At 48.4% G+C, this 26,339-nt stretch overlaps 2 protein-coding genes and 1 non-coding gene across 7 annotated transcripts in view; 1 reads left to right on the forward strand and 2 right to left on the reverse strand.

Moving 5' to 3' along the window:
* Positions 1 to 626, reverse strand: part of CCND3 (cyclin D3) — a 90,854-nt gene extending 90,228 nt beyond the window's left edge. The window contains exon 1 of one of the 3 annotated variants that reach the window (XM_028135710.2): positions 390 to 626. The gene's annotated coding sequence lies outside the window, so the exon portion shown is untranslated. Of the gene's footprint in view, positions 1 to 362 lie in introns of all 3 variants that reach the window. The other 2 variants (XM_054721964.1, XM_054721965.1) reach the window with 2 other exon arrangements.
* Positions 627 to 1,692: 1,066 nt separating this feature from the next.
* Positions 1,693 to 26,339, forward strand: part of TAF8 (TATA-box binding protein associated factor 8) — a 30,256-nt gene continuing 5,609 nt past the window's right edge. The window contains exons 1-9 of one of the 3 annotated variants that reach the window (XM_008158908.3): positions 1,693 to 1,742; positions 2,494 to 2,650; positions 5,646 to 5,744; positions 6,040 to 6,102; positions 7,163 to 7,287; positions 7,925 to 8,072; positions 9,783 to 9,925; positions 16,454 to 16,593; positions 17,292 to 18,122. In XM_008158908.3, the coding sequence (XP_008157130.2) occupies positions 1,698 to 1,742; positions 2,494 to 2,650; positions 5,646 to 5,744; positions 6,040 to 6,102; positions 7,163 to 7,287; positions 7,925 to 8,072; positions 9,783 to 9,925; positions 16,454 to 16,593; positions 17,292 to 17,400 (1,029 nt within the window). In that variant the 5' untranslated portion in view covers positions 1,693 to 1,697 and the 3' untranslated portion in view covers positions 17,401 to 18,122. Of the gene's footprint in view, positions 1,743 to 2,493; positions 2,651 to 5,645; positions 5,745 to 6,039; positions 6,103 to 7,162; positions 7,288 to 7,924; positions 8,073 to 9,782; positions 9,926 to 16,453; positions 16,594 to 17,138; positions 18,123 to 26,339 lie in introns of those variants that run through there. The other 2 variants (XM_028135709.2, XM_054721963.1) reach the window with 2 other exon arrangements.
* LOC114228853 (small nucleolar RNA SNORA42/SNORA80 family) lies at positions 12,668 to 12,798 on the reverse strand. The gene has a single exon (XR_003614970.2). It is a non-coding gene; the product is annotated as a small nucleolar RNA SNORA42/SNORA80 family (small nucleolar RNA).

Genomic DNA, 26,339 nt, shown 5'->3' on the forward strand with positions numbered 1-26,339 from the left:
TCCAGCCCTGTCCTCGGGCTTCCTCCCTCAGCCCTGGCTGGCAGGAGAACGCCAAGGCTGCCTGCCCACACTGGTTCTGCCCTCCTCCTCACCTCCCACCTCTGTCTCTGATGTATGGAGAACAACAGCCCCCTGGGTTTCCAGATCAGCGGGGAAGGGGGCTGTGTGGACATACAGGGCACTCGGGGGTTTTGGTGGGGCTTCTCTGCCCTGCACTAAGAAAGTCAGCTGAGTTCTGGGGGACAACCAGGAGGTGATGAGAGCATGGTGACCTCAACCCACCCACCTCCCACCCCCGGCTGGGGGGAGTCCAGCCTGAGCTTGGAGGTCCCAGCAAAGGGGGGGTGCTGAACCCCCATTACCTTGGCTTCTCCAGCCTTCAAGCCTACCTCCTTGGCAGGTGAGCCCCCCGAAGCATCTATTGGGGCCGAAGACGCGCTCCCCGGCAGCCTCCGGCTTCAGTCTCGGGGAGTTGAGGGGTGGGGTCGCAGCCTTCAGCAGCGGGGAGGGGCGTGAACTCGCTCTGGAGCCCAAATAAAATGAGTCTCCGCCCCCGCAGGCGCGGTGTGTTTACAAAGTTCTAGCCGAGCCGCGGATCGCGAGTTTAAAGCTGGGCAGGAAGTGGGGAAGAGGGGGCGGGGGAGACAAAGGGGGCTGGATGCTCTGCTCCGCTGAGGTTAGGGCCTGAGACCTCGTCCGTGAGCCCCGGGTGAGGGCGTGGAGGTGCCCCCCAGGCTCGGGTGCGTGTGGTCGGGAAGGTGCGTTTCCAGACTTCTGCCTTCAGGGCATTCGCCCTCAATCACGCGCTGCCCTGGGAATAAACAACAGTAGGCGATGTTTTTTGACCTCTTACTGTACGTCTAGCACCGTGATAGCCCCTGTTTGTATTCGCTTGTTCCCTCCCCTCCCCCCGCTCTCAATCACGCCCGTGTCACGAAAGAGGAAACTGAGGCACAGTGAGGTTAGGGCATGTGCCCGTAGTCCCAAAGCTAGCGATGTTAGAATTCAAACCCAGCGTCTGCGTCCTGCCAGGCACCTGCAAAAGGAGAAGAATAAGGCGCGATGCGGGCCCCGCAAGAACCCCCATCCGGAGGGGCTGGCGAGCAAGTGAACAGAAAACCCTCAGGCACCGCAGGCCCTGGGAGTGAGGCGGGCAAGGGACAGAGCCTCCTGCCTTCTGCGCCTCCCCGCTAGCCCGGCGGATTGAGGACACAGGGTGCCATGGAAGACCTGGACTAGGCTGCAAGTGGGCCATTGGGCTGTAGACTCGCAGCACAACGTTAAATTTCCCCAAATTTCCCGCTCCAGGAGAATCACCTGGAGAGATTAACAATACGTAGTCTCGGGCCGCCCCCCGCAGACAGTGAGTCACTGGCACTGGGCGGGACCTAGCCAGATGTTGCTAACAGTCACGTTTGGGGCGTTCCAGGGGTGTGCTCTTTATGAGAAACGATTTCTTGGGGAAAGAGGTGTGCAAGCGAGGGCGCATTTTCCGGGCCAATTTCGATGCTCACATCAACCCGTCGCTCAGTGTAGGTCACGTGAGCCGGGTCATCAGAAGGGCCGCCCCCCGGGCCCCCCCCCGCCCGGCCTCGGTTGGGCTTTGGAAAACCCAGAGGTGCGAGCACCGCCCCTCCCCGCCGGACGACTACAAATCCCATCCTGCCCTGCGCTCGCGCACGTTACGCCAGAGCAAGATGGCCGACACGATGGCCACTGCGGGGGCTGGCAGCTCCGGAACGGTAAGGGCGGGAGGCGCGGGGTTGAAGCTGAGAGAGTCGGGGCATTCTGCAGTTTTCCCCTAGCCGGGACCACAAGCTCATACCCAGACATCCAGCCCCACCATGAGCTCCGTATGGAGGAGGGTCTTTCAGGCCGTACATGCCCCCCCTCTTTGGGACTTGGCGGCGGCCTCCCGAGTTGGTGGACCTGTGTGCTGATTGGCTCGTTTCGGGGTTGGGAACCCGGAACACCTTCTAATTGGTCCGAAGAGGCCGTTTCCGCCTTCTTATTGGCTAGCCAAAGTTGGGAGGGATTCCTGTTTCAAAATATTATCTTTCCTACTTTCCGGTGCTGTTATCCTTTGCCCTCCTCTCCTCAGCATCATGTGTTATTATTTTAATTTCCCTTGTTAGTGAAGTGGTGTGCAGAGGGGAGGAACAAGAGAGGTGTTTTTTTTCTGAGAATTAGAAATAAATTCAGTCTCATACGTGTTTCTTCAGCTGTATACCCTGATAATCTGCTAAAATAGAAAGTAAGCAACAGCCATTTGTGTTATTAGAATTTTACGTTTTAGGGAAGCAGAAAGGCTGTCTCCGTATTTAGAGCCCCTTGGCTGCTCAATTATTACTTATTTGGCTATCATATTTTGTTAAGCACTGGTAAGTATTTAGCAAATGAATGTTTGCTCGCCATGACGATGTGTGAACTATGTGATTGCATCCTTGTTTAGTGGATGAAAATCTTCTCTCTTTCTGGGCTGCCGATTCACAGAGATCAGGAGGTAAACAGTCCACTAACCCTGCTGACAATTACCATCTGGCCCGGAGGCGAACCCTGCAAGTAGTTGTGAGCTCCTTGCTGACAGAGGCGGGGTTTGAGAGTGCTGAGAAAGCATCGGTGGAAACATTGACAGAGATGCTACAGAGCTGTAAGTATCAGGAACAACAGGCCTTCTTCAAGTCAACCAAACATCAGTGCCGTGTCCTGCACTGTGATCGTGTTAGAGAGGATTTAAGAAAAAGGACATAATCAAGTGACTTACAGGCTTTAGAATCAGATAGGCCTGGGTGTAAGTCATCACTCTACCACTTAATAGTTGGGGCAAGTTGCTAGACCTCCTCACTCTAAATTTCCTCATTTGTGAAATGGGATAATAATTTGCACCTCATGGAATTATGAGTATAAGTGACATGTATGTAAATCACTTGATGCTGGGAACATTGTAAGCTCTTGATGACTTGCAGGTGCTGTTATTGCTGTTTATGTTCTATACTCAAAGAACTTATCATTTTATTGGAGAGTTAGGATTAATTTCTACAAAATAGATGCCACCACATAATATAATAAAATGCTGTATTATATACAAAGATACAAAGGGTAAGGGTGAATACGTTTTATAGAATGGGGAAAAAACACTTTTAAATGGAAATGCCTTGAGTCCTAGCTGGTTTGGCTCAGTGGATAGAGAGTCAGCCTGTTGATTGAAAGGTCCCGAGTTCAATTCTGATCAAGGACACAAGCCAGAATTGTGGGCTCAATCCCCAGTGGGGGGCGTGCAGGAGGCAGCAGATCAATGATTTTCTCTCATCATTGATGTTTTTATCTCCTCTCTCCCTCTCCCTTACTCTCTGAAATCAATAAAAATATATTTTTAAAAAAAGGAAATGCCTTAAAATTTAGGATCCTAGAATGGTCTCATACTGGCTTTTCTGCATATACAATGTATTTCTCTATTTGGGCCTTTTAGGGGCTAGGATGGGATGAGGGATGGGGGTACCAACACCTATGAATGGAAGTGAGAGAATGGTTTAGGCAGAGGGAGAAATTGAACTGCAGTGCAGTCCAAACAAAAAATTGGCCACTGCCGTGGGGAGCTCTAGGATGATAATTGCCCATCAGGTATCCCACACCAGGCAGAAAAGGGCCCTGCCTTTATACTTTGGTCTTGATCAGTCACTAAGTGTGGACTGCCCCAGGAAGGGCAAGTTCGAGGTGAGATGGCTCTCTGACATTTGGAACTTTTACATACCAAATGTTTTCCTAAAGCAGTCATCTTGGACTTTTTTGATCTTAGAACCTCTGTGGACTCTTAAATATTGAGGACCCTGTGGAGTTGTGTATAAATGGGATGGAGACATAAATATAAATATATATGTGTATATATTTTGCCACATTAGAAAGTAAAACAGAAAATTTTAAAACATGAGCGTGAACAAGCATATGATCCATTATCCATCAGAGCCATGATGTCATCCCAGGTCAGATAGCCTCTGGAAAACTGCCTCAGAGAATGAGTAGAAAAATAAAAAAATGTCTTAATTTGATTTTGAGCCCTAGCTGGTTTGGCTCAATGGATAGAGCATTGCCCTGCAGACTAAAGGGTCCCGGGTTTGATTTCGGTCAAGGACACATGCCCAGGTTGTGGGCTCGATCCCCAGTAGGGGGCGTGCAGGAGGCAGCCAATCAATGATTCCCTCTCATCATTGATGTTTCTATCTCACTCTCCCTCTCCCTTCCTCTCTGAAATCAATAAAAATATATATTTTTAAACAATTGATTATGAAAACACTTTTGACCTGTGGACTTTGGAAAGGTTTATAGGGTCGCCTAGGGATTCCAGACCACGCTTTGAGAACTTTTGTTCGAAAGGAATGGACTAATAGTTCCCATTAGATCCCTCCCCTCCCCCACCCCCCAAGTAAACAGATGCTGGCTTGCTCAGGGTAGCATGGCAAGTTGGTGATAGGTTTTCAGTTAGACACCTTTCCCTACTTGCTTTTATCTTCTGAACCTTTTTGGATCCCTTACATCTGATGAATTCTGTGGACCCATTCCCAGAAAAGGGCTTTGTGCGTGTGTGTGTGTGTGTGTGTGTGTGTGTGTGTAAAATTGAGCACAATTTTAGGTTTCATGGAACCTCCCATCCCCTTTGAAGCCCATTCATGGAGTCTGCTTCATACCTTCCCCTTTCTTTGAAGGACTAAAGCATGACTATAAAACAGAGGTTCAGCTTTAGACAGACATTGCAGACAATAAGACCTTTTTTTTTTTTCTTGGTTGCAAGATATACGTAACATAAAATTTATTACTTTAACCATTTTTAAGTGTACAATTCAGTGACGTTAAATATATTCACAGTGTTATACAACCATCAACACTATTCATTTCCAGAACTTATTATTCCAAACAGAAACTCTAAACCCATAAATGATAATTCCCTAATCACCTCTCCCCCCTGCCCCTGGTAACCTCTAAGCTACTTTTTGGCTCTATGAATTTTTTTTTCTGTCATATTAGTAGAATCTTAAAACATTTGACTTTTTGTGTCTGGTTCAGTTCACTTAGCATAATGTTTTCAAGGTTCATCCATGTTGTAGCATGGATCAGTACTTTGTTCCTTTCTTTTTAAATTTATTTATTTAAATAAGTGTTTGTTGATTTGAGGGAGAAGGAGAGGGGGGAGAGAGAGAGACAGAGAGAGAGAGAGAGAGAGAGAGAGAGAGAGAGAGAGAGAGAGAGACATCTATCGGCCACCTCCGTTATGAAACACAGGCATGTGGGCATGTGCCCTGACGGGGAATTGAACTGGTGACCTTTTCGGTCACGGGACAACACTCAGCCAACGGAGCCACACCAGCCAGGGCTACTTCATTCCTTTCTTATGGCTAAGTAACATTCTCTTGTATGGATCGACCACATTTTGTTCATCCATTCATCTTTTGATGACACCTGGGTTGTTTCCACCTTAAGGCTATTGTGAATAATGCTGCTATGGACATTGGTGTACAAGTATCTATTTATGTTCCTGCTTACAATTTGCTTGGGAATATACCCAGGAGTCGAGTTGCTGGCTCATGTGTCAATCCTTTGCTTACTTTTTAGGGAACTGAGAATAAGACTTTATGCCTTTGATTCTTTCCCAGACATTTCAGAAATTGGGAGGAGTGCCAAGTCTTACTGTGAGCACACAGCCAGGACCCAGCCCACGCTGTCAGACATTGTGGTCACTCTTGTCGAGATGGGTGAGTGCACAGTTTCCAGCTCTTCAGTGCAGCTGAGTTGGAGTTACATCTGCTGAGTGTTTTTTAATTCCCGTATGGTTCTTCCGGTCGGTTTCTAGCTTGAGGGGGTTACCAACAGAGGGTTCCTCTGACCCATTTAAGAGACCTCCTAACTCCCTGGTGGGGATCTGCTGGAGCTTCTCAGTGGCAGCAAAATGCTTGAGTCGGGGAGTTTAAGCTATTTCAGCACAAGGTTCCTCTCCCAAGTTCAGTATCTGGTGGTCTGGGCAGTGACTTTTGTTTTCCTGTTTCTTAGGTTTCAACGTGGACACTCTCCCTGCTTATGCAAAACGGTCTCAGAGGATGGTCATTACTGCCCGTAAGTGACTTTGAACTGAGGTCCTCAGTAAGTGCTCAGTTAATGCTTGTGCAATGAATTAATTAAACAGGGCAGGGATCTGTTTGTTCAGCTACTTCTTTATTGCAGGCTCCCTTCCATCATTTGGGGCTACCTGTAACATCATCTTTGTTTGGGCTAGTGGGACTGGGACATGACGTTCAGTCACCAGAAAGGAAAACCATCTCTGAGATGTTGCCGTGATTCTTATGCTTTAGGCCCTAGAAGGGCAGTTGATGCTGCTTGAGAAATGCTAGTGCTCTAGTTCTTCCTTAGATCAAGAGTCAGTAAACTAAGGTCTGTAGGCCTAATGTGGCCCACCACCTGTTTTTGTAAATAAAGTTTTATTGGAACACAGCCATGTGTACTTATCTTTGATTGCCTTGTGCTATAATGGCCGAGTTGAGCAGTTGTGACAGACTGTATGGCTTGCAAAACCTAAAATATTTACTCTGTCTCTTTGTTTCTATCGAAGGCACAGTTTGACGACCTGTGCCTTAGATAGAAACTGGCTGCTATAAACTGAGCTGGGAGTAACTAGTGTGGGCTGGTAGGACCTGGGGAGACTTCATTTGATTTTTTCCCACCACTTTTTTCTGTCTGACATCTTGTGAAGACCTTCCCTCTCAAGTAGCAGTGAAGGTGCCATTTTTAATCCCATGCTTGCTTACCCTGGCGTGCTGTATGACTTTGTTACCTGGGTTCTATGAAAAGAGAGTTAACAGCTCATCTAACTCCTTGGTCACTCAGCAGCCTCAGTGTGCTCTTTTGTGATGTGAACATTGTCACAGCAAACCACTCACCTACCTAAGAGGCTTGCAGGCAGATGGTTGTAGATGGGAATGTCACCCAGGGTCATTCAGGGCTGGGCCTGTCGGGGTGACCTGAGGTCCTTAAGTCCTTAAAGGCCTTTTTAAAATAGAAATACAAAGTATCCGTTGTTCAGAAAATTGAGACCCAGCATTTACTTTGAGAAAAGGAGGGTTTGGGTAGAGACCCAAGTCCTTGGGTGGAAGAGGAACCAGTTGTGACTCTGTTGCAGCTCCAGTGACCAATCAGCCAGTGACCCCCAAGGCTCTGACTGCAGGGCAGAACCGACCCCACCCGCCGCACATCCCCAGCCATTTTCCTGAGTTCCCCGACCCGCACACCTACATCAAAACTCCGGTGAGTGTGAGGAGATGATGGGGGCTATGACTGAGGCGAAATATTCAATTTCTACTGATTGTTGGATCAAAAGCTTATTGATAAACGGTGGACTCAGAACTCAGAATGTCTTTTCTTATTAATAAGCAATTTGGCAAAGGAGAATTATGTTCTTCCGTTGGCTAACAAAAATATAGTTAACAAGAAATTGAAGCCTGTCCCGCCAAAACGCTAACGGACCTAGCCACCTAGAGAAGAGAGTGGAAGGGCACCCAGAAAATATTCATAGTAATTCTCAGTGGGTCATGGGTGACTCTTGTTGCTTTGTGTGTGCTTAGTTCTGAGTTTTCCATACTTTTTATAGAAAAGAGTTATTTTTGAAACCAGACGGAAGGGTTCCAGGTTTGATTCCAGTCGAGGGCACATGCCTGGGTTGCGGGCTCGATCCCCAGTAGGAGGCGTGTAGGAGGCAGCCGATCAATGATTCTCTCTCATCATGGATGTTTCTATCTCTCTGTCCCTCTCTAAAATCAATAAAAATATATTAAGATAAAAATAAGTAAAAGGTGGAAGGATATGGAAACGGCAAAGCTGGGCCTCGGGGAGGACAGGGTGACCTGTTGGTATTGCTCTATAGTGTCTTTGCTGTTCTTTTCAGACATACCGCGAGCCTGTGTCTGACTACCAAGTCCTGCGGGAGAAGGCTGCATCCCAAAGACGTGACGTGGAGCGGGCACTCACCCGTTTTATGGCCAAGACAGGCGAGACCCAGAGTCTTTTCAAAGATGACGTCAGCACGTTTCCATGTAAGAGTCTAGCCCCTCTTCGGACCCTGTCTTGTCATTTGAGATAATAGCACCTTCCCTTACACTCAGCATGGTAGGAAGAAGCAAATAAGCTTTGTCCTTGTCTTGGGTGCCTCTCATTCTTCAGATTTCTGGCTCCTTTCCCCAGTTCTTCAGGGCCTGTCCCTAACTGATGCCTCAGAATAGTAATGGCCTCTGTTGGGATTGGCTGCTTGAGGTACGTTGAGTTTAGGTACCTCAAGAGTAACTGAGCCCTGGGCCTCAGAGACGCTCATGCAGCAGAAGTGGCAGCCCTGGTCGCAGAAGGGACGGTGGCATCAGGGGGGCAGGGCAGTTACAGAACACCTGCCAGGCTTTGCGCTTCACCGTGTCCTCACACAGGTACCGTCTCACTTAATTTCCCATCTCAGCACTACCATTTCGCCATGTGACCAAGCCGCTCCATCTCCACAGGCCTCAGGTTTTCCAAAGGTGAACGAGGGTGATTCATTCATTGAGCAAGTGCTCGCTGTGTGCCTGGCCCTGAAGTAATAGCAGCTAAGTTATTAAGTGCCAGGCGAGGTGCCAGTCATTTCCCCTAATCAGCAGTCGCCAACCTTTCGGACCTCTCAGACCACTGGTTGGCGACCGCTGCCCTAAATCATCTCATTAAATCCTCTCAGGAGCCCACGAGGTAGGAGCTGTTATTACCACCACTACAGGAAGCCGAGGCTTATAAAGAGGAGAAAGGAAGTAACTTGCCCAAGGTCACACAGCTAGTAACTTTCAAGCTAGGCCCACCTGATAATCACATTCTACCATACACAGAGACCTTCTATTGTTTATTTATTTTTTTTAAATTTTATTTTATTGTTTAAAGTATTACATATAGTAGTACATATATCTCCTTTTTCCCCCCATTGACCTTCCCCCAGCCTCCCCTACCCCCTATCTCATGCCCTCATTTCACCCCCCCAGTGTCTTGTGTCCATTGGTGTGCTTATATGCGTGCATACAAGTCCTTTAGTTGATCTCTTTCCCCGCCTTCCCAACACTCCCCAGCCTTCCCGCTCTAATTTGATAGTCTGTTCGATGCTTTACTGCCTCTGTATCTATCTTTTTGTTCATCAGGTTATAATGTTCTTTATTTTCCATAAATGAGTGAGATCTTCTGTTGTTTATTTATCTCATCGCGATTTCTTTTCACACCCAGTGCTGTTTGGAAGTGCCTGAAGTGCCCTCTAGCTCAGTCCATGCAGGGAGCTCTCAAACCCAATATTGGACTTGGCTCCTTCAGACTGATGGGCTCAAAATCTCTGCTCTAGAAACGAGGCTCAGAGGGGTTAACCAGGTGTCAGGCCACGAAGCTGATGCTTCACTAGGATGCAGCCCCAGTTCTGTCTGATTTTAGTCCTCCAGAATTTGGGAGAAGTGGGCTCTGAAGTTACGCTGCTCAAGTTCAGATCCCACTCTGCCACTTGCTGTGTGCTGGAGGAAATCACCTAACCTCTCAGTGTCTCAGGTTCCTTCTCTGTAAGACGGGGTTGGTGATAGTACTTAGCCATTACAGTGGATTAAGAAAGTACATGTGAAGCCTGTAGGATATAGTGAGTGCTTAGAGTGTGTCAGCCACTATTGTCATTGGGTGCTGATCACTGATCTGCTGTGAGGCCCTGAGCCAGCTGCAAGGACGCCATGACAGTGGAACTGTGCTCTCTTCCAATCCCACAGTGATTGCTGCCAGACCTTTCACCATCCCCTACCTGACAGCTCTTCTTCCATCTGAACTGGAGATGCAACAAATGGAAGAGACAGATTCCTCGGAGCAGGATGAGCAGACAGACACAGAGAACATCCCTCTTCATATCAGCACGGTGGGTCCTGCCTTCTGCCTGCTTCAGAGTAGCCCCCAAAGTAGCCCACACTGCCCGCAACCTGTCACCCTGGGACCTGGACATGACCTACCCCAGGTCTCTGCCTTCATGTTAGGGACTTGCAAGATGGGCTCATGATGATCCGAGTGTGATGGCATCTCTAGTTTGAGAGGCAAGTCCTGTCCTGGGGCTTCATTCATTCATTCAATAAATATTGAATGAGTGCCTGTCAGAGCCAGGCACAGTTCCAGGTGCTGGGGAATTAGTAGGAGACAAAACCGACAAAATTTCCTACCCTCATGGAGCTAAGGTATGAAGTAATAAATTAAGAGATGGGAAGTAGCTATGGGCACAGGGGAATGTGGTTTTAGGATGACTGAGAGGGTGGCATGTGAGTAAAGACCTGAAGGGAACAAAGCTTACACATCTGGGAGTAGAGCATTCCTCACAGGGGGAACAGCAGGTGCAAAGGCCCTGAGGTGGGAGCTGTTGTGCTGAAGAACAGCAAGGCCATCAGGGTGGCCAGAGTGGCATGAACAGGGAGGAGAGTAGGAAGGGATGCGGTCAGAGAGCATATTGGGTGGGGTGCAGGGGTCAGATCTTAAAAGCTATGTTAAACATGTGGGCTTTTCCTCAGTCATTCAGGAGCCATGGGAAATGCTGAGCTGAGCGCCAGGAGCTGATGTGGGTTGGTTAACAGCATCCGTCAGGTTGCTGTGTTGAGAGGAGACTAGAAGGTAGGGGTAGAAGCAGAGAGACCAGTTAGGAGGCTCTTGCATAAGCTGAGAGATGGTGGTAGAAGCAAAGGAATGACACATGGTCAGATAAATTATTGGTCAAACTAGATTATTTTTAGAGTGGAGCCAACTGATGGAGTGGATGTCAGATGTGAGAGAAGGAGAGAGTCAAAGATAAATTCAAGGTTTTTTGCTTGAACAACAGGAAAGATGGACTTGCCTTCAACCACGATGGGGAAGACTGTTGGGTGGAGCAGGTGTCTGTGTGTGTGGCGGGGGGAGTTCAGGCTCAGACAGGTAAGTTTGAGATGCTTATTAGGCATCCAGGTGGTGATGTCAGAAGAGAGATGGATGTATGAGTTGGAGTTTAAGGAGCTGTTAGGGCTCTAGATGCGAATGTGGGAGTCATCGTTGTGTAAGTGTCTAAAACCCTGAGACTGGATGAGCTCCTGGAGAGTGAGTGAACTTAAAGGAGAGAAGAGGTACAAGGACTGAGCCCTGGGCTCCCACTGTTCAGATGGGGAGATGGAGCGGGCACAGCCAGGAGTGGGAGAGCCTGGGGGCCCAGGGAAGGAAGTGTTTCAGGGAGGAAAGAGTGATCACCTGTGTCAAAGCTTCCATTCCTTTCAGTGATAGGAGGACTGGCAATTTGTCCGTTTGGCGATTTGAGTGTAATTTGTGACCTCGACAAGAGCAAGTTCAGTAAGAGTGAGAGCAAGGGCCTGCAGTGAAATCAGAGAGAATGGGAGAAGAGGAATTGGCATCAGTGAGTGTAGACTTGCATTGTCCATTACAGTAGCCACTAGCCACATGGGACTGTTTAAATTAAATAAAACTAAAAATTTAGTTTCTTGTTACCCTAGCCACATTTTAATAGCCACAGGTGGGTCATGGCTACCATACTGGGCAGGGCAGAGAAGAACATTTATATCATCCAGAAAGGTCCATTAGACAGCACTTACATAGACAGTTGTTTGAAGGAATTTTGCAGTAAAGGGAAGGAGAGAAATGGAATGGTGACTAAAGGGAAAATTAAGGAGTTAAACGAGGGGTTTTGTTTTTAAGATAAAAGAAAACCAGATGTGTGTATGCTGATGGGGATGATCTGGTAGAGGGAGAAGGGATGCAGGAGAGAGGATCATTTTGGAATAATGTGTTTTGGTGCCCAAATGGCAGGGTTAGCCTTGTTCTGGATATTTTACACCCAGGACAGGAGGTCAAGTGTGTGAGTACAGAGACAAAGGTGGGTGAGGAGGTGTGCTCATTGGAACTTGGGGGTGTTCTCTGGTCGATGTGTTGTGCTTGGCAGGAGAAAGGATAAGAGCTCTCTCTCGTTCCTGCATCGTGGGAGGAAGTAAAGGAGATGGCAGGACTGCTGCAAGCTGATGCCTTTGAGGCTTATAGGACCCTTAGAGTCAGGTTGCCATGATCATCCATTCTTAAGATTGGCCCTGGCTTTTAGGCAAACGATGCCTCAGTGGCTAAAGTTGGACGAGTGTCCTGCGTTCTCGAAGGCACGGTGCACCACATGGCGGCCCGCAGCCCAGTGGAGGGGGAGAGTGCCGTGCTGTGTCCGCTGTTTGCTGAAGCTCTTCCTTGCTTGGGCACATGCTTCTTTAATGCCAAATGATTCCTCTCAGAATTAGGGCTGGGAGGCCATGGCTTGACATCAAGCAGAGGAACTTCTGATTTGGAGTCAGTTAATTTGGTCTGAGATAGGGCGATTGGTGATGGACTGAGGTTCACCGTATGAGAAAGAGGGGTCTTCTAAGCAAACATCACTTCCCTTTGTAAGTACTAAGGAGTGAAAGGGCCTGCGGCTGTGTTACCTAACACTCTAGGTAATGACACAGGGGAGGCCCGGCGGGGAGTGCATCGAGGCTGAAATAATGCCGGGAGCTGCCTGGCTCTCCTGGACACCGAGGCGCCTCGCCGTACGGCAGAGGAGACAGACCTGACCCTTGGGGTCAGACTGGTCTGGCTTTATTTTATTTTATTTTATTTCCACTGTGCAACCTGCTTCAGTGCCTGCAGCCTACGGGCAGAGGCCGGGCAATGGTTCAAGCGCAGCTTGCTCTGGCATGGGGCACTGTGAGAGACCCAGGGGACGGGCCTGCCATAAACCCAAACCCATGCCCTGGTCTGGCTTTAGATCCAGACCGTGCTACTCCCCAGGCACGTTCCCCAACGTCTGAGTCTGCTTCCTCACAAGGACAAATGGGAGCAGGAGCGCCTCCCTCTCGGGGAAGCGGGAGCGAGATAAAATGAGCTCCCGCACAGGTGCCCGGCCCCGGGCAGCTCCCGCCCCCATTGCGCCTCCCTGCTGTTCTGGGCTCTACAGCCACATGCTGTCCTGTAAAAAGTCAGCGAGAGGACTGAGAGAAGGATTCTAGCAACAAAGTTCTCTGCAGTCAATTGGATAGGTTACTCTGTTGGCCTGTTCAGAATGTACAAAAAGATGTATGGTGGCCATTCTTCCTCCGGTCCTCGTGCCCTGTTACCCACCTTCCCGCCTACAAAGCAGCCAGCCACCAGCCTCTTTCTTCTGTGTCCTTCTAGAGACACAAACACAAACTGCAGGTCACAAGTGGTTTACCCCTCGCTGTGTGCCCTCATCCATGCAGCTTGGCGGTCATTCCATATCTGTGTAAACGAGCGTCTTCATCCCCGCGCTCAGCCTCAGCATGTTCCAGGGAGGCAACACATGAGTTTAACCAGTCCCTGTGGACGTGGGGAGGTTTTCTATCGTTAGCATTCACACACATTGCTACAGTTCATTAAGTAACTGGCATTTTAGATCGTTCTTTTCTCTGTCGATGGCAGCATATCTCTCAAGGACTCTTGCTACATAGTTTTTACTTAACCAGGTCTATTTTCTCCATCTCCTTGAACATAAAGGAACTGTTCATTTTAAATTAGTGTGTAATAGAATTATTTTCCCCTCCCATTTGAACTAGCAGCTAATCCCAGGGTCTAAACGTTGCTCTTTCACGAGCACTGTGCCCGTCATTTATTTATTTAGTGCCTGCTGGCATGTGCCAGACACTCGTCTGAGAGCGTGGGACCCATCAGTGAACAGAACAAAGAAAACACCCGCCTTTTAGGAGCCTGTGTGTTGGCAGTGGGAGGATGACAGTGACTGGACTATATAAGTACATCGTTACGTAGTTTATTAAAGTGCTACTGGGGACGGGGAGGGAAGGTCTAGGGCGAAGGGTGGAGGCTTCAGGTTCAGAGTGCTCAGGGTGGACATCCCTGAGAACTGACATTTGAGCAGAGACTTGAAGGAGGCGAGGGAGGGAGGGAGGGAGCCAGGTGGCTATCTGTGGAAGAATGTTCTGGAAAGGGAGCAGCCTGCGCAGAGGCCCTGAGGAGCAGCACGGAGGTGAGTGTGGGTGTGGCTGAGGCAGGAGAGAGGGAGAGTCACACCAGGACCTTGTAAGCAGGTTTAAGACTGGGTTTCAACTGGGTGAAATGGGAGTGGTGGGAGGCATGGTGCAGAGGAGGGACGTGTCTGAGTTACCTTTTTCCAGGATCGCTGACTGCGGTGAGAAGGGACTGTAGCCGGGGCCGGCAGAGCGTGGGCTGTGGAGGGAGATCGGTTAGGAAGCATTTGAGAGAGTAGTCTAGGCCAGAGCCAGTGGTGGGTCCTCGCAGGATGGTCACAGAGGGCCACTGGCAGTGGCCAGTTTCTGCCTGTATTTTGAAGTAAGGCCAAGAAGTTTTCCTTACAGATTGAGGTGGGATGTCAGAGAGAGAAAAAAATTAAGAATGACTGGAGTGTTTGTCTTGAACAACTGGAAGGCCAGGAGGGCTGAGGAAGGGCTGTTACGCACAGGGGAAGGTCCGGGACTCAGTGTTAGGCACACGAAGTTGGAGGTGCCTACCTGACACCCAGGGGAGATGCTGAGTGGCCGTGGCTGTGTGAGCCTGGGGGTCGGCAGGCAGGTGAGGGCAGGTGTGGGCAGGGCACTGAAGCTGGGCTGGGGCAGTCCCCAGGGTGGGCTCGGTAGCACCCACGCATTGCCCGAGTCTGGCCTTTCCAGGCTCCAGGAGCTCTTAAAAGACCCTTCTGCTTCCACAGTTTTCACAAAATCTTGGTTGGAATGGTACTTTACTCCTTTTACCTTCTCCTAGCCGTCCCCACCTCAAGGCTGCCTGTCCCTGAGGGAGGCAAGAGAGTGGCATTGCCAGAAGCTCTGCTTGGGAGAAGAGAGGCTGTGTCCGTGGCTGGGACCACATCCTGGCCGGTGAGACAGTGAGCCGGTGGAGGCAGCCTCAGTGCCTCCAGCAGGTCGAGGCTGGCTTTTCAGCACCCTTGTCACCTCCATCCTTATTTCAGGAAACACGTAAGGCACAGCTGAAGTGAACTTCCAGTAACTCTAAGATACGGTGTTGACCATGGAGAAATGATAAGAGGTGGGTAGGGGGTGGTTGCTAAATTAAGCCGTAAAGAACTTTAGAAAGCTTAGGAGCCAAACGTCCCAGGCAGGCCTGGTGGTGGTCAGACCTGTGTCTGGCGTGAGCGAGGGTGATCTTGGGCACTCGCTTTCAGAAGAGCCTCCGGAAGCTCCACTGCGGCTCTAAGTCACCTCGCGGTCCCGCCGGGTCAGGTGTTGGAGAGGAAAGCACAGGGGTCCTGCCTGGCAACGCACAGGGCCTCTGGGAGGACGCAGTAGATGGACAGTGTGAGCGCGTGCAGCGGAACCCAGAAGTGACCCATCTCTTCCGGTTCATGGAGCTGACTGTGGCCTGCCTGCTGGGCCAGCGGTCTCTGCGGGAGAGCCTGCCGTTCATTTCGTTCATTTCGTGCCATCTGATGGTAGTGTCCTCTGCTCTGGTTGAGGTCAGAGCCTCCACAGAACAGGAATCTCAGTGACAGAACCTTGGCCTGTCACCAGGGGGCGCAGTCCCACCAGCACCTCTGGTCACTTACAGTCTCTTAGGAATGAACTTCTGGGTCAAGTTCTTTGTGTGATTTTGTCCCCCTTCCTCTGCTAGGCTCATTTTACAGAACTTAGAAGAGAGTATAAATAAGGAAAGGAGAATAAATCACTCATATTCTCAGAACCAGTTTTTTAAATTTCAACATACTACTTTTTTTCTGTTTACACACAATTGTGATTTTTAAAAAATTTTAATTGGTGTCATATTGAATATATGTAAATTTATGAACTTTTCTGCAAAATCACTGTCTTCAAAAACCAAACCAGAAAGACCTGATCCCCAGGTGGCAGATGGGGGTATGGACGATGTTCCTGCATTGGTGCCAGATGCTCTGCTTGGCCTTGGTGGGAACCCTCGAGGCTCTGCTGTAACGTGATCACTGGTACCATTGTTGCAAGTACCAGATAATTTGAGAATTTGGGGGGCCATCTCTGACACTTTACATCAGCTGTGGTTCAGGAGAGGCCTCTGCATATGATTGTTCTCACCCCGTCTCAGTTCTGCAAAGGGTGGAGGCTCACTTCCCTTTTTCTTCATCTCCCCACAATGGGGCTTCCTTCTTGAGCACCTGAATTTTAGCCCCAGACCTCCTGCCCCTCCCAGGTCGCTATTCTTTCTAACTCGTGCCCTGTCTTGTCAAGAGCTCAGGGTTTTGTGCTCTGTGCTCCACTGTGGGAGCTGTTGGTCTCACCTTCCTCTGATAGCCAGGCTGCCTGGGCCTCATTCACCTGAGGCCCTTTAGAAAGGAGTGGTCCCTGAGCTTCCAGCCTCCCCCGGAAAGGGGCACTACGATCTCTTTCCTTATACTGTTGGTGTTTTGCTTTATTTCGGCTTTTGCTCAAAGGATGACTCTGGAGCCGAGAAGGAGAACACCTCTGTCCTGCAGCAGAACTCCTCCTTGTCAGGGAGCCGGAACGGGGAGGAGAGCCTCATCGATAACCCCTACCTGCGCCCCGTGAAGAAACCCAAGATCCGCAGGAAGAAGTGAGTTGGGAGCTGGGTGCAGAGAGGCTCTCTGGCCAACCGAGGGAGTCTTCTCTGCTTCAGGGCAGAAAAGAGAGGCCACCAGTGGGTCTGCACCTTGGGGAAAGCTACTCGAGTGAGCGGAAGTATCATCCCTTTTCTTCTCCTTCCTCGTCTGCCACATGTACCTCTTGTTGCATAGAGGTTGAGCTTCCTGCAGCCCGGGACTAACCCTCACAGCCCTGGAGTTGTTGCCTCCTAGAAGGAGAGCAGGTGGGGCCACCACCAGGCAGGCTCCATGGATTCCTCTTCTTTCTAGGTCCCTCTCGTGAGCTGAGAAGGAAGCCTGCCTTGTACAGAGATTCGGACACCACGCTCCTGGGGGAGTAAAAGCCACTCGAGGGAAGCAGAAAGGGTGGCTTCCCGTGGTCCAGCCGAGGCTGCTGGGTGTGACTGGGCATGCTTTTAATAGCAAATTCTGTGTTAATATTTCCCATTTTCACTGGATGTTTGGGTTGAGGAAGATATGATGTGGTGGTAATAACGAGGCTTTCTTAATTAACCAGGCTGGACTGGGGCATAGGAGCAGCTGGTGACGTCATTCATTATCACAGGACCTGATTCCTTTGAACCCGAGAGACGAGGGAAGGCAGCAGAAAGAAGGGGCTGTACCTTCTTGGCTTACTCCAGAAGGACTGTTTGCCTCGTTTCTGTTTCAGGCTATCCTGGTCCCTTTTATTGACTCACAATCAATGTGTAGCACCAGTTTATCACTCTAGAACCTCATTCTTATTTCTCTTCTCACCTGGCCTCCAAGTGCCCTGCTGAGATGACCGAAGGTGACTTTGCCTTCCCACATGTCACTCCTTGACCTGGGCCAGCAGGAGTCTGGAGGAGTGAGCAGGTGTGTCACGTGGAGGAGGGTGATGCATAACAGCACACCAACTCTCTCATCGCATTTGGTGAACTCTTCCTACAAGGCAGCGCTCTCTCGTGAGAGATTGGTGTTTATTGTCCCTCTGTGGAATGTGTGCTTTGGGACGACTGAGTCCTGCCCCATCCAGGAAAAGAGTTTTCTCTGACAAGAGCCTCTGCATGGTATATTATGCTGTGACTTGCTGGAGGAATCCGACCTTAAACAGCAGGAAAGGGATTGGGGCAGGCGCGGAGATCTTGAGGGCTGGATGGCCTTGTTTGCTGAGAGCTGAGAGCCTGGTGGGTCTGCTGGAAGCCGGCACAGAAGGAAGCCATGCGGTGGAAACCGGTGGGCCAGGCCAAGGAGTTCTTCCAGAAGCAGATCTGAATCTGTTCAACCTCTTTGCATCCTGGGGAGAGATTTCATCCTTCCTGAACCCTACAGATCAAAACACAAGTGTTTAAGGAAGATGGTGGACAAGCTGATACCCTTCAGCTGGTCTCTGAAAGAAGAGATTTAAAAACCAAGTCTAAGGAAGAAAAATGCCAGTGAGCCTAGAAGTTTACACAGTAGCAATGAGGAGTCCCTGGAATTGTATTGAATTTTTCTTATACTTGGCTTCCACAGTCATCTCTCTCTCTTTTTTTTTCTTCTTCTTTTTTAATTATTTTTTTAAAAAAAATTTTTTTAATTGATTTTCTTTTTTTAGAGAGAGGAAGGAAGAGGTAGATATCGAAACATTGATGAGAGACATTAATTGGCTGCCTCCTGTATGCCCCCCTACTGTGGAACTGAGCCTGCAACCCAAGCATGTACCCTGACTTGGAATCGAACCAGCGACCTCTTTTTGCATGGGTCAACTCTCACCCAACTGAGCCACACCGGGCAGGCCCACGGTCCTCTCTTAACCTTCCATGAGTCCAATTCAAAAACTTGGAGACGTGACAGCAGGCTCCACATCCGTCCGGCCTCACTGTTCTCTAGGGCACCCTGTCCCGTCACCCAGAGGGAAAGAGCTGCTTGTGAGTAACTGAAGGGGGGATCCCAGTGAGAAGTGGACTCCAGCTCTGGGCCAAATAAGAGTTTTTCAGGTGTGTGGTGAACTGACGCTCTTCCAGGTGAAAGCAGTTTGTGATCCGGCTGTTGGCGATTCTTGGCCTGTTGATTTTGACTCCAGTTCTGAGTGTGCATCGTGGCTGAGGCAGGAGGAACCTCCCTGCTTGCTGTCTTCACGGCTCTTGGGAGCAGTCGTCCCAGTCAGTATTCCTGCAGTTCCTCTCTTGTTACCATCCAAAACTAGTGCCTAAGGGAGAAGGTCGGATTTGGAAAGGAGTCGCCATTTCTGCTGCGGGGCTGTCAGAGGCTGTGCTGCTGTGATTCTGTTCTGGATGAGACACTGGGAGATGGTGGACAAGCTGAGATATTGTGTAAGAACTGTGCATATTCTCAATGTATACTTATAAACTTCTATTTTTTATAATTTGGGGGGAATTCTTGGAGGGAATAAGTAGTAGGCAGAGCCAGATGAAGAGTGTAATTTGTGAGGTCTTAATAAAGGTCATAAGGAAAACCTTCATAATGAAACAATTTTATAAGCTTTGAACTTAATTTGTATTCACTAGTCATAGCACTGAGTAAGGCTGTAAACAGACAAGTGAGGCTTAGCCCTTCTGTTGACTAGGTACCGCTGGGAACTGTCTAAAACTTTATTTTGGAAATTTTCAAACCCAAAATTAGGAAAGTTTATATATTTTCTCTGTTTAATTCTTCATCCAGCTTTAACACCATTTTTTTCGATTCGGTTTCATCTATTTCTCCCACTTTTTTTCCTTTATTTTTTTCTGCCTAGAGTATTTTTAAAAACTCATCCAAGACCTATATCATTTAAAGTGTAAATATGTCCTTATGCATCTCTGATAGGCTTTTTTAAATTTTTGAAATAATTATAAGAATCACAGGATGCTGGGGGGAAAAAATTTCAGGGAGGTCATATGTACCCTTCACCCAACTCCCCCAGCAGTAGAATCTTATATAAATGCAATATCAAAACCAGGAAATCGACATTGGTACAACCCACAGAGTTTATTCAGATTTTACCATTTCCTCTCTGTGTGTGGTTCTATGCAGTTTGTCATGTGTAGATTCAGGCACCCACTCCCACAGTTAAGGTACACATGTCCATCACCATAAGGCTCCCTCAGGCTCTCTCTAGAATCACATCCACCTCCTTCCCCACCCTAATGCCTGGCAAACCACTGCTCTGTTCTCCACCTCTATAATTTTATTTTTTAAATGTTATATAAATGGAATAATAAAGTTTGTAATCTTTTGAGGTTGGCTTTTATATTTGTTTTTTTTATTTATTTTTATTAATTTCAGAGAGGGAGGGAGAGAAGGAGAAACATCAATGATGAGAGAGAATCATTGATCATCTGCCTCCTACATGCAGCCCCCACTGGGGATCGGACCCGCAACCCGGGCATGTGCCCTCATCGGGAATTGATCTGTGACCTCCTGGTTTATAGGTTGATGCTCAACCACTGAGCCATGCCTAGCCAGGCGAGGTTGGCTTTTTTCACTCCACAGGAGTGGGAACCTTCCAGGTTGTTGTGTATGTCAGTAGCTCCTTTTCATTGCTGAGTAGTGTTCCATGGTATGGATGTCCCACGATCCGTTTAACTTGTCACACATTGAGAGTCATCTAGGCTGTTACAGTTTGGAGCTATTATGAATAAAGTGGCTATGAACATTTGTGTACAGGCTTTTGTGTAAACATAAGTTTTCATTTCTCTGAGATAAATGCCCAAGAGTGCAATTACTGGGGCCTATGGTAACTGCATGATTAATTTATTTTTTTATTATTTTTTAAAAATAAATCTTTATTGTTCAGATTATTACAGTTGTTCCTCTTTTTTTCCCCCATAGCTCCCCTCCACCCGGTTCCCACCCCACCCCCTGCCTTTACCCCTCCCCCCCAACTGTCCTTATTCATAGGTGTATGATTTTTGTCCAGTCTCTTCCCGCACCCCCCCACACACCTCTTTCCCCCCGAGGATTGTCAGTTCACTCCCTTTCTATGCCCCTGATTCTATTATATTCACCAGTTTATTCTGTTCATCAGATTTTTTATTCACTTGATTTTTAGATTCACTTGTTGATAGATAAGTATTTGTTGTTCATAATTTTTATCTTTACCTTTTTCTTCTTCCTCCTCTTCTTTTTTTAAAAATTATTTTATTGATTTTTTACAGAGAGGAAGCGAGAGGGATAGAGAGTTAGAAACATTGATGAGAGAGAAACATCAATCAGCTGCCTCCTGCACCTACAACCATCAATCAGCTGCCTCCTGCACATGCCCTTGACCGGAATTGAACCTGGGACCCTTCAGTCTGCAGGCCTATGCTCTATCCACTGAGCAAAACCAGTTAGGGCTTCTTCCTCTTCTTAAAGAATACCTTTCAGCATTTCATATAATACTGGTTTGGCGGTGATGAACTCCTTTAGCTTTTTCTTATCTGTGAAGCTCTTTATGTGACCTTCAATTCTGAATGATAGCTTTGCTGGGTAGAGTAATCTTGGTTGTAGGTTCTTGCTATTCATCACTTTGAATATTTCTTGCCACTCCCATCTGGCCTGCATAGTTTCTGTTGAGAAATCAGCTGATAATCCTATGGATGCTCCCTTGTAGGTAACTAACTGTTTTTCTCAATATTCTCTCTTTGTCTTTTGCTCTTGGCATCTTAATTATGATGTGTCTTGGTGTGGACCTCTTTGGATTCCTTTTGTTTGGGGTTCTTTGTGCTTCCTGGACTTGTAAGTCTATTTCTTTTACCAGGTGGGGGAAGTTTTCTGTCATTATTTCTTCAAATAGGTTTTCAGTATCTTGGTCTCTCTCTCTTCTTCTGGCACACCCATAATTCTGATGTTGGTATGCTTGAAGTTGTCCCAGAGGCTCCTTACACTATCTTCATATTTTTGGATTCTTTTTGCTTTTTGCTTTTCCGGTTGGGTGTTTTTTGCTTCTTTGTATTTCAAATCTTTGACTTGATTCTTGCGATCCTCTAGTCTGCTCTTGGATCTCTGTATATTATTCTTTATTTCAGTCAGTGTATGCTTAATTTCTAGTTGGTCCTTTTTCATATCCTCGAGGGTCTCACTAAATTTATCAGCGGTTTCTAGAAACTTCTTGAAAAACCTTATAACCGTGGTTTTCAACTCTATGTCCTCCATTTCTTTCATTTGTGACCTATTTCTTTGTCTCCACATTTTGGATGCTTCCCTGTGTTGATAGAGTGGCTTTGTGTGCTAAATGTCCTATAGGGCCCAGTGGCTCAGCCTCCCCAGTTACCTGAGGTGGACACTCTTGGTGCACCCCTTTGTGGGCTATGTGCACAGTCTTGTATTGATTGTTGTTGGTATCACTGGGAGGAATTGACCTCCAGGCCAATTGGCTGTGAGGATCAGCTGTGTCTGCGATGGGAGAACTTCTGTGCTGGAGACACCCTTATGAGGCAAGACTTGCTTCAGTGGGGCTTTGGTGCTCACTGAGTCTTCCCCCTGAGTGTGTCCCTTGTGGATCTGAGGAGTTGTAATCTGGATGGTCGCACTCTGACCACTGGGTACACTGGCTTTTGGATCTATAAGGAGGTGCTAATTTAGCCTCTGCCTGAGGCCACCCAGCAGGAGCTACGGAGAGATCTGCAGATTCCTCTTCTTTGTTTGGGGTTGGAGGTGCCCAGCTGAACACCCTCTTCTTTTGGGTGTTCTGGGTCTCTTTGACTCAGCTGCAGTTTGTTAGGTAAGTTTAGATTTCAAAGGACCAGGTCATTCATATGCAAAAGCCTCTGCGCACAGCTTGGGTGGGGCGGGGTCTCAGGGCTGAGCAAACAGCAATGGCTTCCCGTCAGCCCTTCCCTAAGAGGTCCCTGGTTCTCAGTGTCCCGCGGTAATCACTGCAAACACCTCTGAGAGAAAGCTGCCCTCGAGTTCCACCCGATGCCAGACAGTCCAGTTTCTCCCCGTATGAGTCTGGGTCCACAGAGTCTTGCCTGGAACTGGAGTTCAGAGCAGTCAGGAGCTTGTGTCTCCCTCCCGAATGAAAAAGACAGCTGCATCCTCAGTTGCCAGCCCTTTCCACATGTGCGCGCGCCTCCGTACCTCTGCACTTTACTTCTGCAGCTCCTGTGAGTCTCAGTGTGCTTTTCTCTTTCCTTCTAGTTGTAGAATTTCCACTCAGCCAGCCTTCCTGTGGTTCTGGATGATGTCCATTTTGTCTTTTAGTTGTAGTTTTGAAGTGGTTGTGCGAGGTAGCAAGTTCAGGTGTTTATCTATGCCGCCATCTTGGTTTCTCCTGCATGTTTAATTTAAAAGAAACAATTTTCCCTTATTGCATTCCTACCAGCAATGTATGAGAGGTTCAGTTTCTCCACATCCTCACCAACATGTAGTGTTGCCATGATTGATTTTAGCCATTCTGATAGGTGTGTGGCAATATCTCACTGTCCTCTTAATTTGATTTCCTTAATGGCTAGTTGTTGACCATCTCTTCATGTGCTTATTTACTGCCTAAGTATCCTCTTTGGTAAGATGTCCATTTGAGTCTTTTACCCATTTTCTAATTGGATAATTTCTTTGTTTTGGGATTTCTTGGTTGGACATGTGGTTTGCAAATACTTTCTCCCACTCTGTTGATCGTCTTTTATCTTTATAGGATCTTTTGCAAAGCAAAATTTGTAATTTTGATGAAGGGCAATTGCTCTGTTATGAATTGTGTTTACATGTTGGGTCTAAAAACTTTTTTCACCAAGCCCTATATCCTGAAGATTTTTTCCTATATTTTTCTAACATTCTTATACTAGTAGATTTACTAGAGGCCCGGTGCACAAATTTGTGCATGGGTGGGGTCCCTCAGCCTGGCCAGCGATCGGGACTGTCTCGCCCAGTCCCTATCAGGGCAATCAGGGCCAGCCAGCCAGGGGAGGTGGGGTAGGGGGGAGGGACCACGGGAAGTTGACCCACCCCAGGAGGTTGGCTGCGGGAGCGCACTGACCACCAGGGGGCAGCTCCTGCGTTGACTGTCTTCCCCCTGGTGGTCAATGGGTCAGTGTGCATCATAGCGACCAATTGACCAGTCATTCGGTTGTCACAGTCACTTAGGCTTTCCTATATAATAAAAGGGTAATATGCAAATAGACCGAACAACCAATCAAAGCGTAATATGCTAATGATATGCTAAGGCTGCACTATGACATGCACTGACCACCAGGGGGCAGATAGTCAACTGGTCGACCAGTCACTATGACATGCACTGACCACCAGGTTAGCTTGCTGCTGGGGTCCAGCCGATCAGGACTGAGGGAGATGGGCCGGACACGCCCTGGAGCCCTCCTGCAGTCCCTCCCCAGCCCGATCGTGCACCAGTGGGGTCCCTCAGCCTGGCCAGAGCTCTCTCGCAATCTGGGACCCCTTGGGGGATGTTGGAGAGCTGGTTTCAGCCCGATCCCGCAGGCCACTCCCCTTGAGAGGGTGCCAGACGCAGGGCTCATGGCTGGTGAGCACTGCTGTGGCAGTGCAAGCCTCTCCCGATCGTGACTGATTGGGCGCGAGCCCGCTGCAGGCACAGTGAGGCCGGGATGAGCGGGAGCGCCAGGTAGGAGCTGCAGGTGGCATTGGACTGCAGGTTTCGGCCTGATCCCTGCAGGCCACCCAGAGGGACCCCACTCGTGCACGAATTCGTGTACAGGACCTCTAGTTATATATATAGATGTATTACATTTTAGTCCTTGGTCTTTTTTCAGTAAATTTTTATATGAGGCATGAGGTTTGAATTGAGTTCATTATTATTTTTTTAATGTTTTATTGATTTTTAGAGAGAGGAGGGGAAAGGGAGAGATAGAAATATCAATGATGAGAGAGAATCATTGATCAGCTGCCTCCTGCACGCCCCCCTATTGGGGATCGAGTCCACAATCCCGGGGCATGTGCCCTGATTGGGAATAGAACCAGTGACCTCTTGGTGCATGGGTCGACCCACTGAGCCACACCTGCTGGGCTGAGTTCATTATTTTGCCTGTGCTGTCCAACTGATAAGCACCATTTGTCGAAAAGCTCCCCTTCCTCCACTGAATTCCATTTGTACCTTTATCAGAAATTAGGGGTTTGTTGGTATGGGGCATTCTTATATGGGTTCTAAGACTTCTTCTCCTTTTTCTTTTTTTAAAAAGCAATCATGTCAATATCACACTTTTCCCTAACTAGAGGCCCGGTGCATGAATCGTGTACCAGTGGGGTCCCTCGGCCTGACCTGTGGGATTGGGCCGAAACTAGCTCTCTGACATCCCCTGAGGAGTCCCGGATTGCGAGAGGGCACAGGCCAGGTCAAGAAACCTCATCAGTGCACGATCGGGGCCACGGGAGGGCTCCAGAGTGTCTGGCCTGTCTTGCTCAGTCCCGATCGGCTGGACCCCAGCAGCAAGCTAACCTACTCGTCGGAGCGTCTGCCTCCTGGTGGTTAGTGCACCTCATAGTGACTGGTCGACCAGTTGACTGTCTGCCCCCTGGTGGTCAGTGCACATCATAGCCAGCAGTTGAGCAGCCTTAGCATATCATTAGCATATTACTCTTTGATTGGTTGAATGGACGACTGTACACTTAGCACATTAGGCTTTTATTATATAGGACACCCAGTTCATATTTAGAATATTTCCAGTTGTCTCAAAGATGTTCTTGTTTGTTTTTAACAGTTAGCTTGTTTGAATCAGGATCACAGTAAGATCCACAGGTTGCACCAGGCTTTTGTGTCTCCTGAGTGTACAGCAGTCCGTCTGTGTTTACTGACCAATGTGCCCCCTCCCCGACCTCCCACCTTCTGGGCCCCAGCTCTGGCCTGCTGGTGAGGATGCTCAGCAGGCCCTTTTCCTTTGTATCTGACCTGAAGGAAGTTAAATGATCAGTGGAGCTAACTGAGAAACCAGTAACAAAATGGTCTGGACTTTGGGGAGAAACCAGTGTAAAGGGAGCTTTGTTCTTCTGGAATCCTGAAGTCTCTCTACTTCGAGGCCACGTAGTTCTGGAAAACAAGGCTTGGTGACATTTGAATTTACAATTTACCCACTGTAAGATTTGGTGCAAGTCACTAAACTTCCAAACCAGTTTCTATAAAATGGGGTAATTATGATGCCTCATCAGGAGGATTTAATGAGAACATCTGTAACTGTGCTTTATAAATCATAGTTATTCTATTGCCTGATTGTTTTTCTTTTCTGTTGCTTTATAAATCCTATATAATAAAAGGCTTATATGCAAATCGACTGAATGGCGGAACGACCAGTCACTATGACCCACACTGAACACCAGGGGGCAGACGCTCAACGCAGGAGTGAGCAACACTCAACCAGAAGCCAGGCTCACGGCTGGCGAGGGCAGCGGCGGTGGCAGGAGCCTCTCCCGCCTCCGCAGTAGTGCTAAGGATGTCCGACTGACGGGCATCCCCCGAGGGCTCCCGGAATGCAAGAGGGCACAGACCGGGCTGAGTACACAAATTTCGTGCACTGAGCCTCTAGTTATATATGAAGACTAATACTAATTGAGAACTGTTGCCAGTCACGGTTCAAGTGTCTTACACTTATTGACTGTTTTATTCCTCACAGCTACCTCAAAAGTAGATGTTCTTACTGTCCCCGTTGTAGCTGAGGACACGGAGGCCCCAGGAGGTCAGTGACTGACCTCAGTTTGCTCAGCTGCTAAGTAGCGGCTGCGGTCCACCCCCCAGGCATCCCGCCCACAGCCATGCTGCCCATCTTCCACACCGTTACCTCGTGGCCGTGCGCACTGCTGTTCCTCTGGAACATTG

The sequence above is a fragment of the Eptesicus fuscus genome, chromosome 10 (genome assembly GCF_027574615.1).
Source record: "Eptesicus fuscus isolate TK198812 chromosome 10, DD_ASM_mEF_20220401, whole genome shotgun sequence".
NCBI classification, from domain to species: domain Eukaryota; kingdom Metazoa; phylum Chordata; class Mammalia; order Chiroptera; family Vespertilionidae; genus Eptesicus; species Eptesicus fuscus.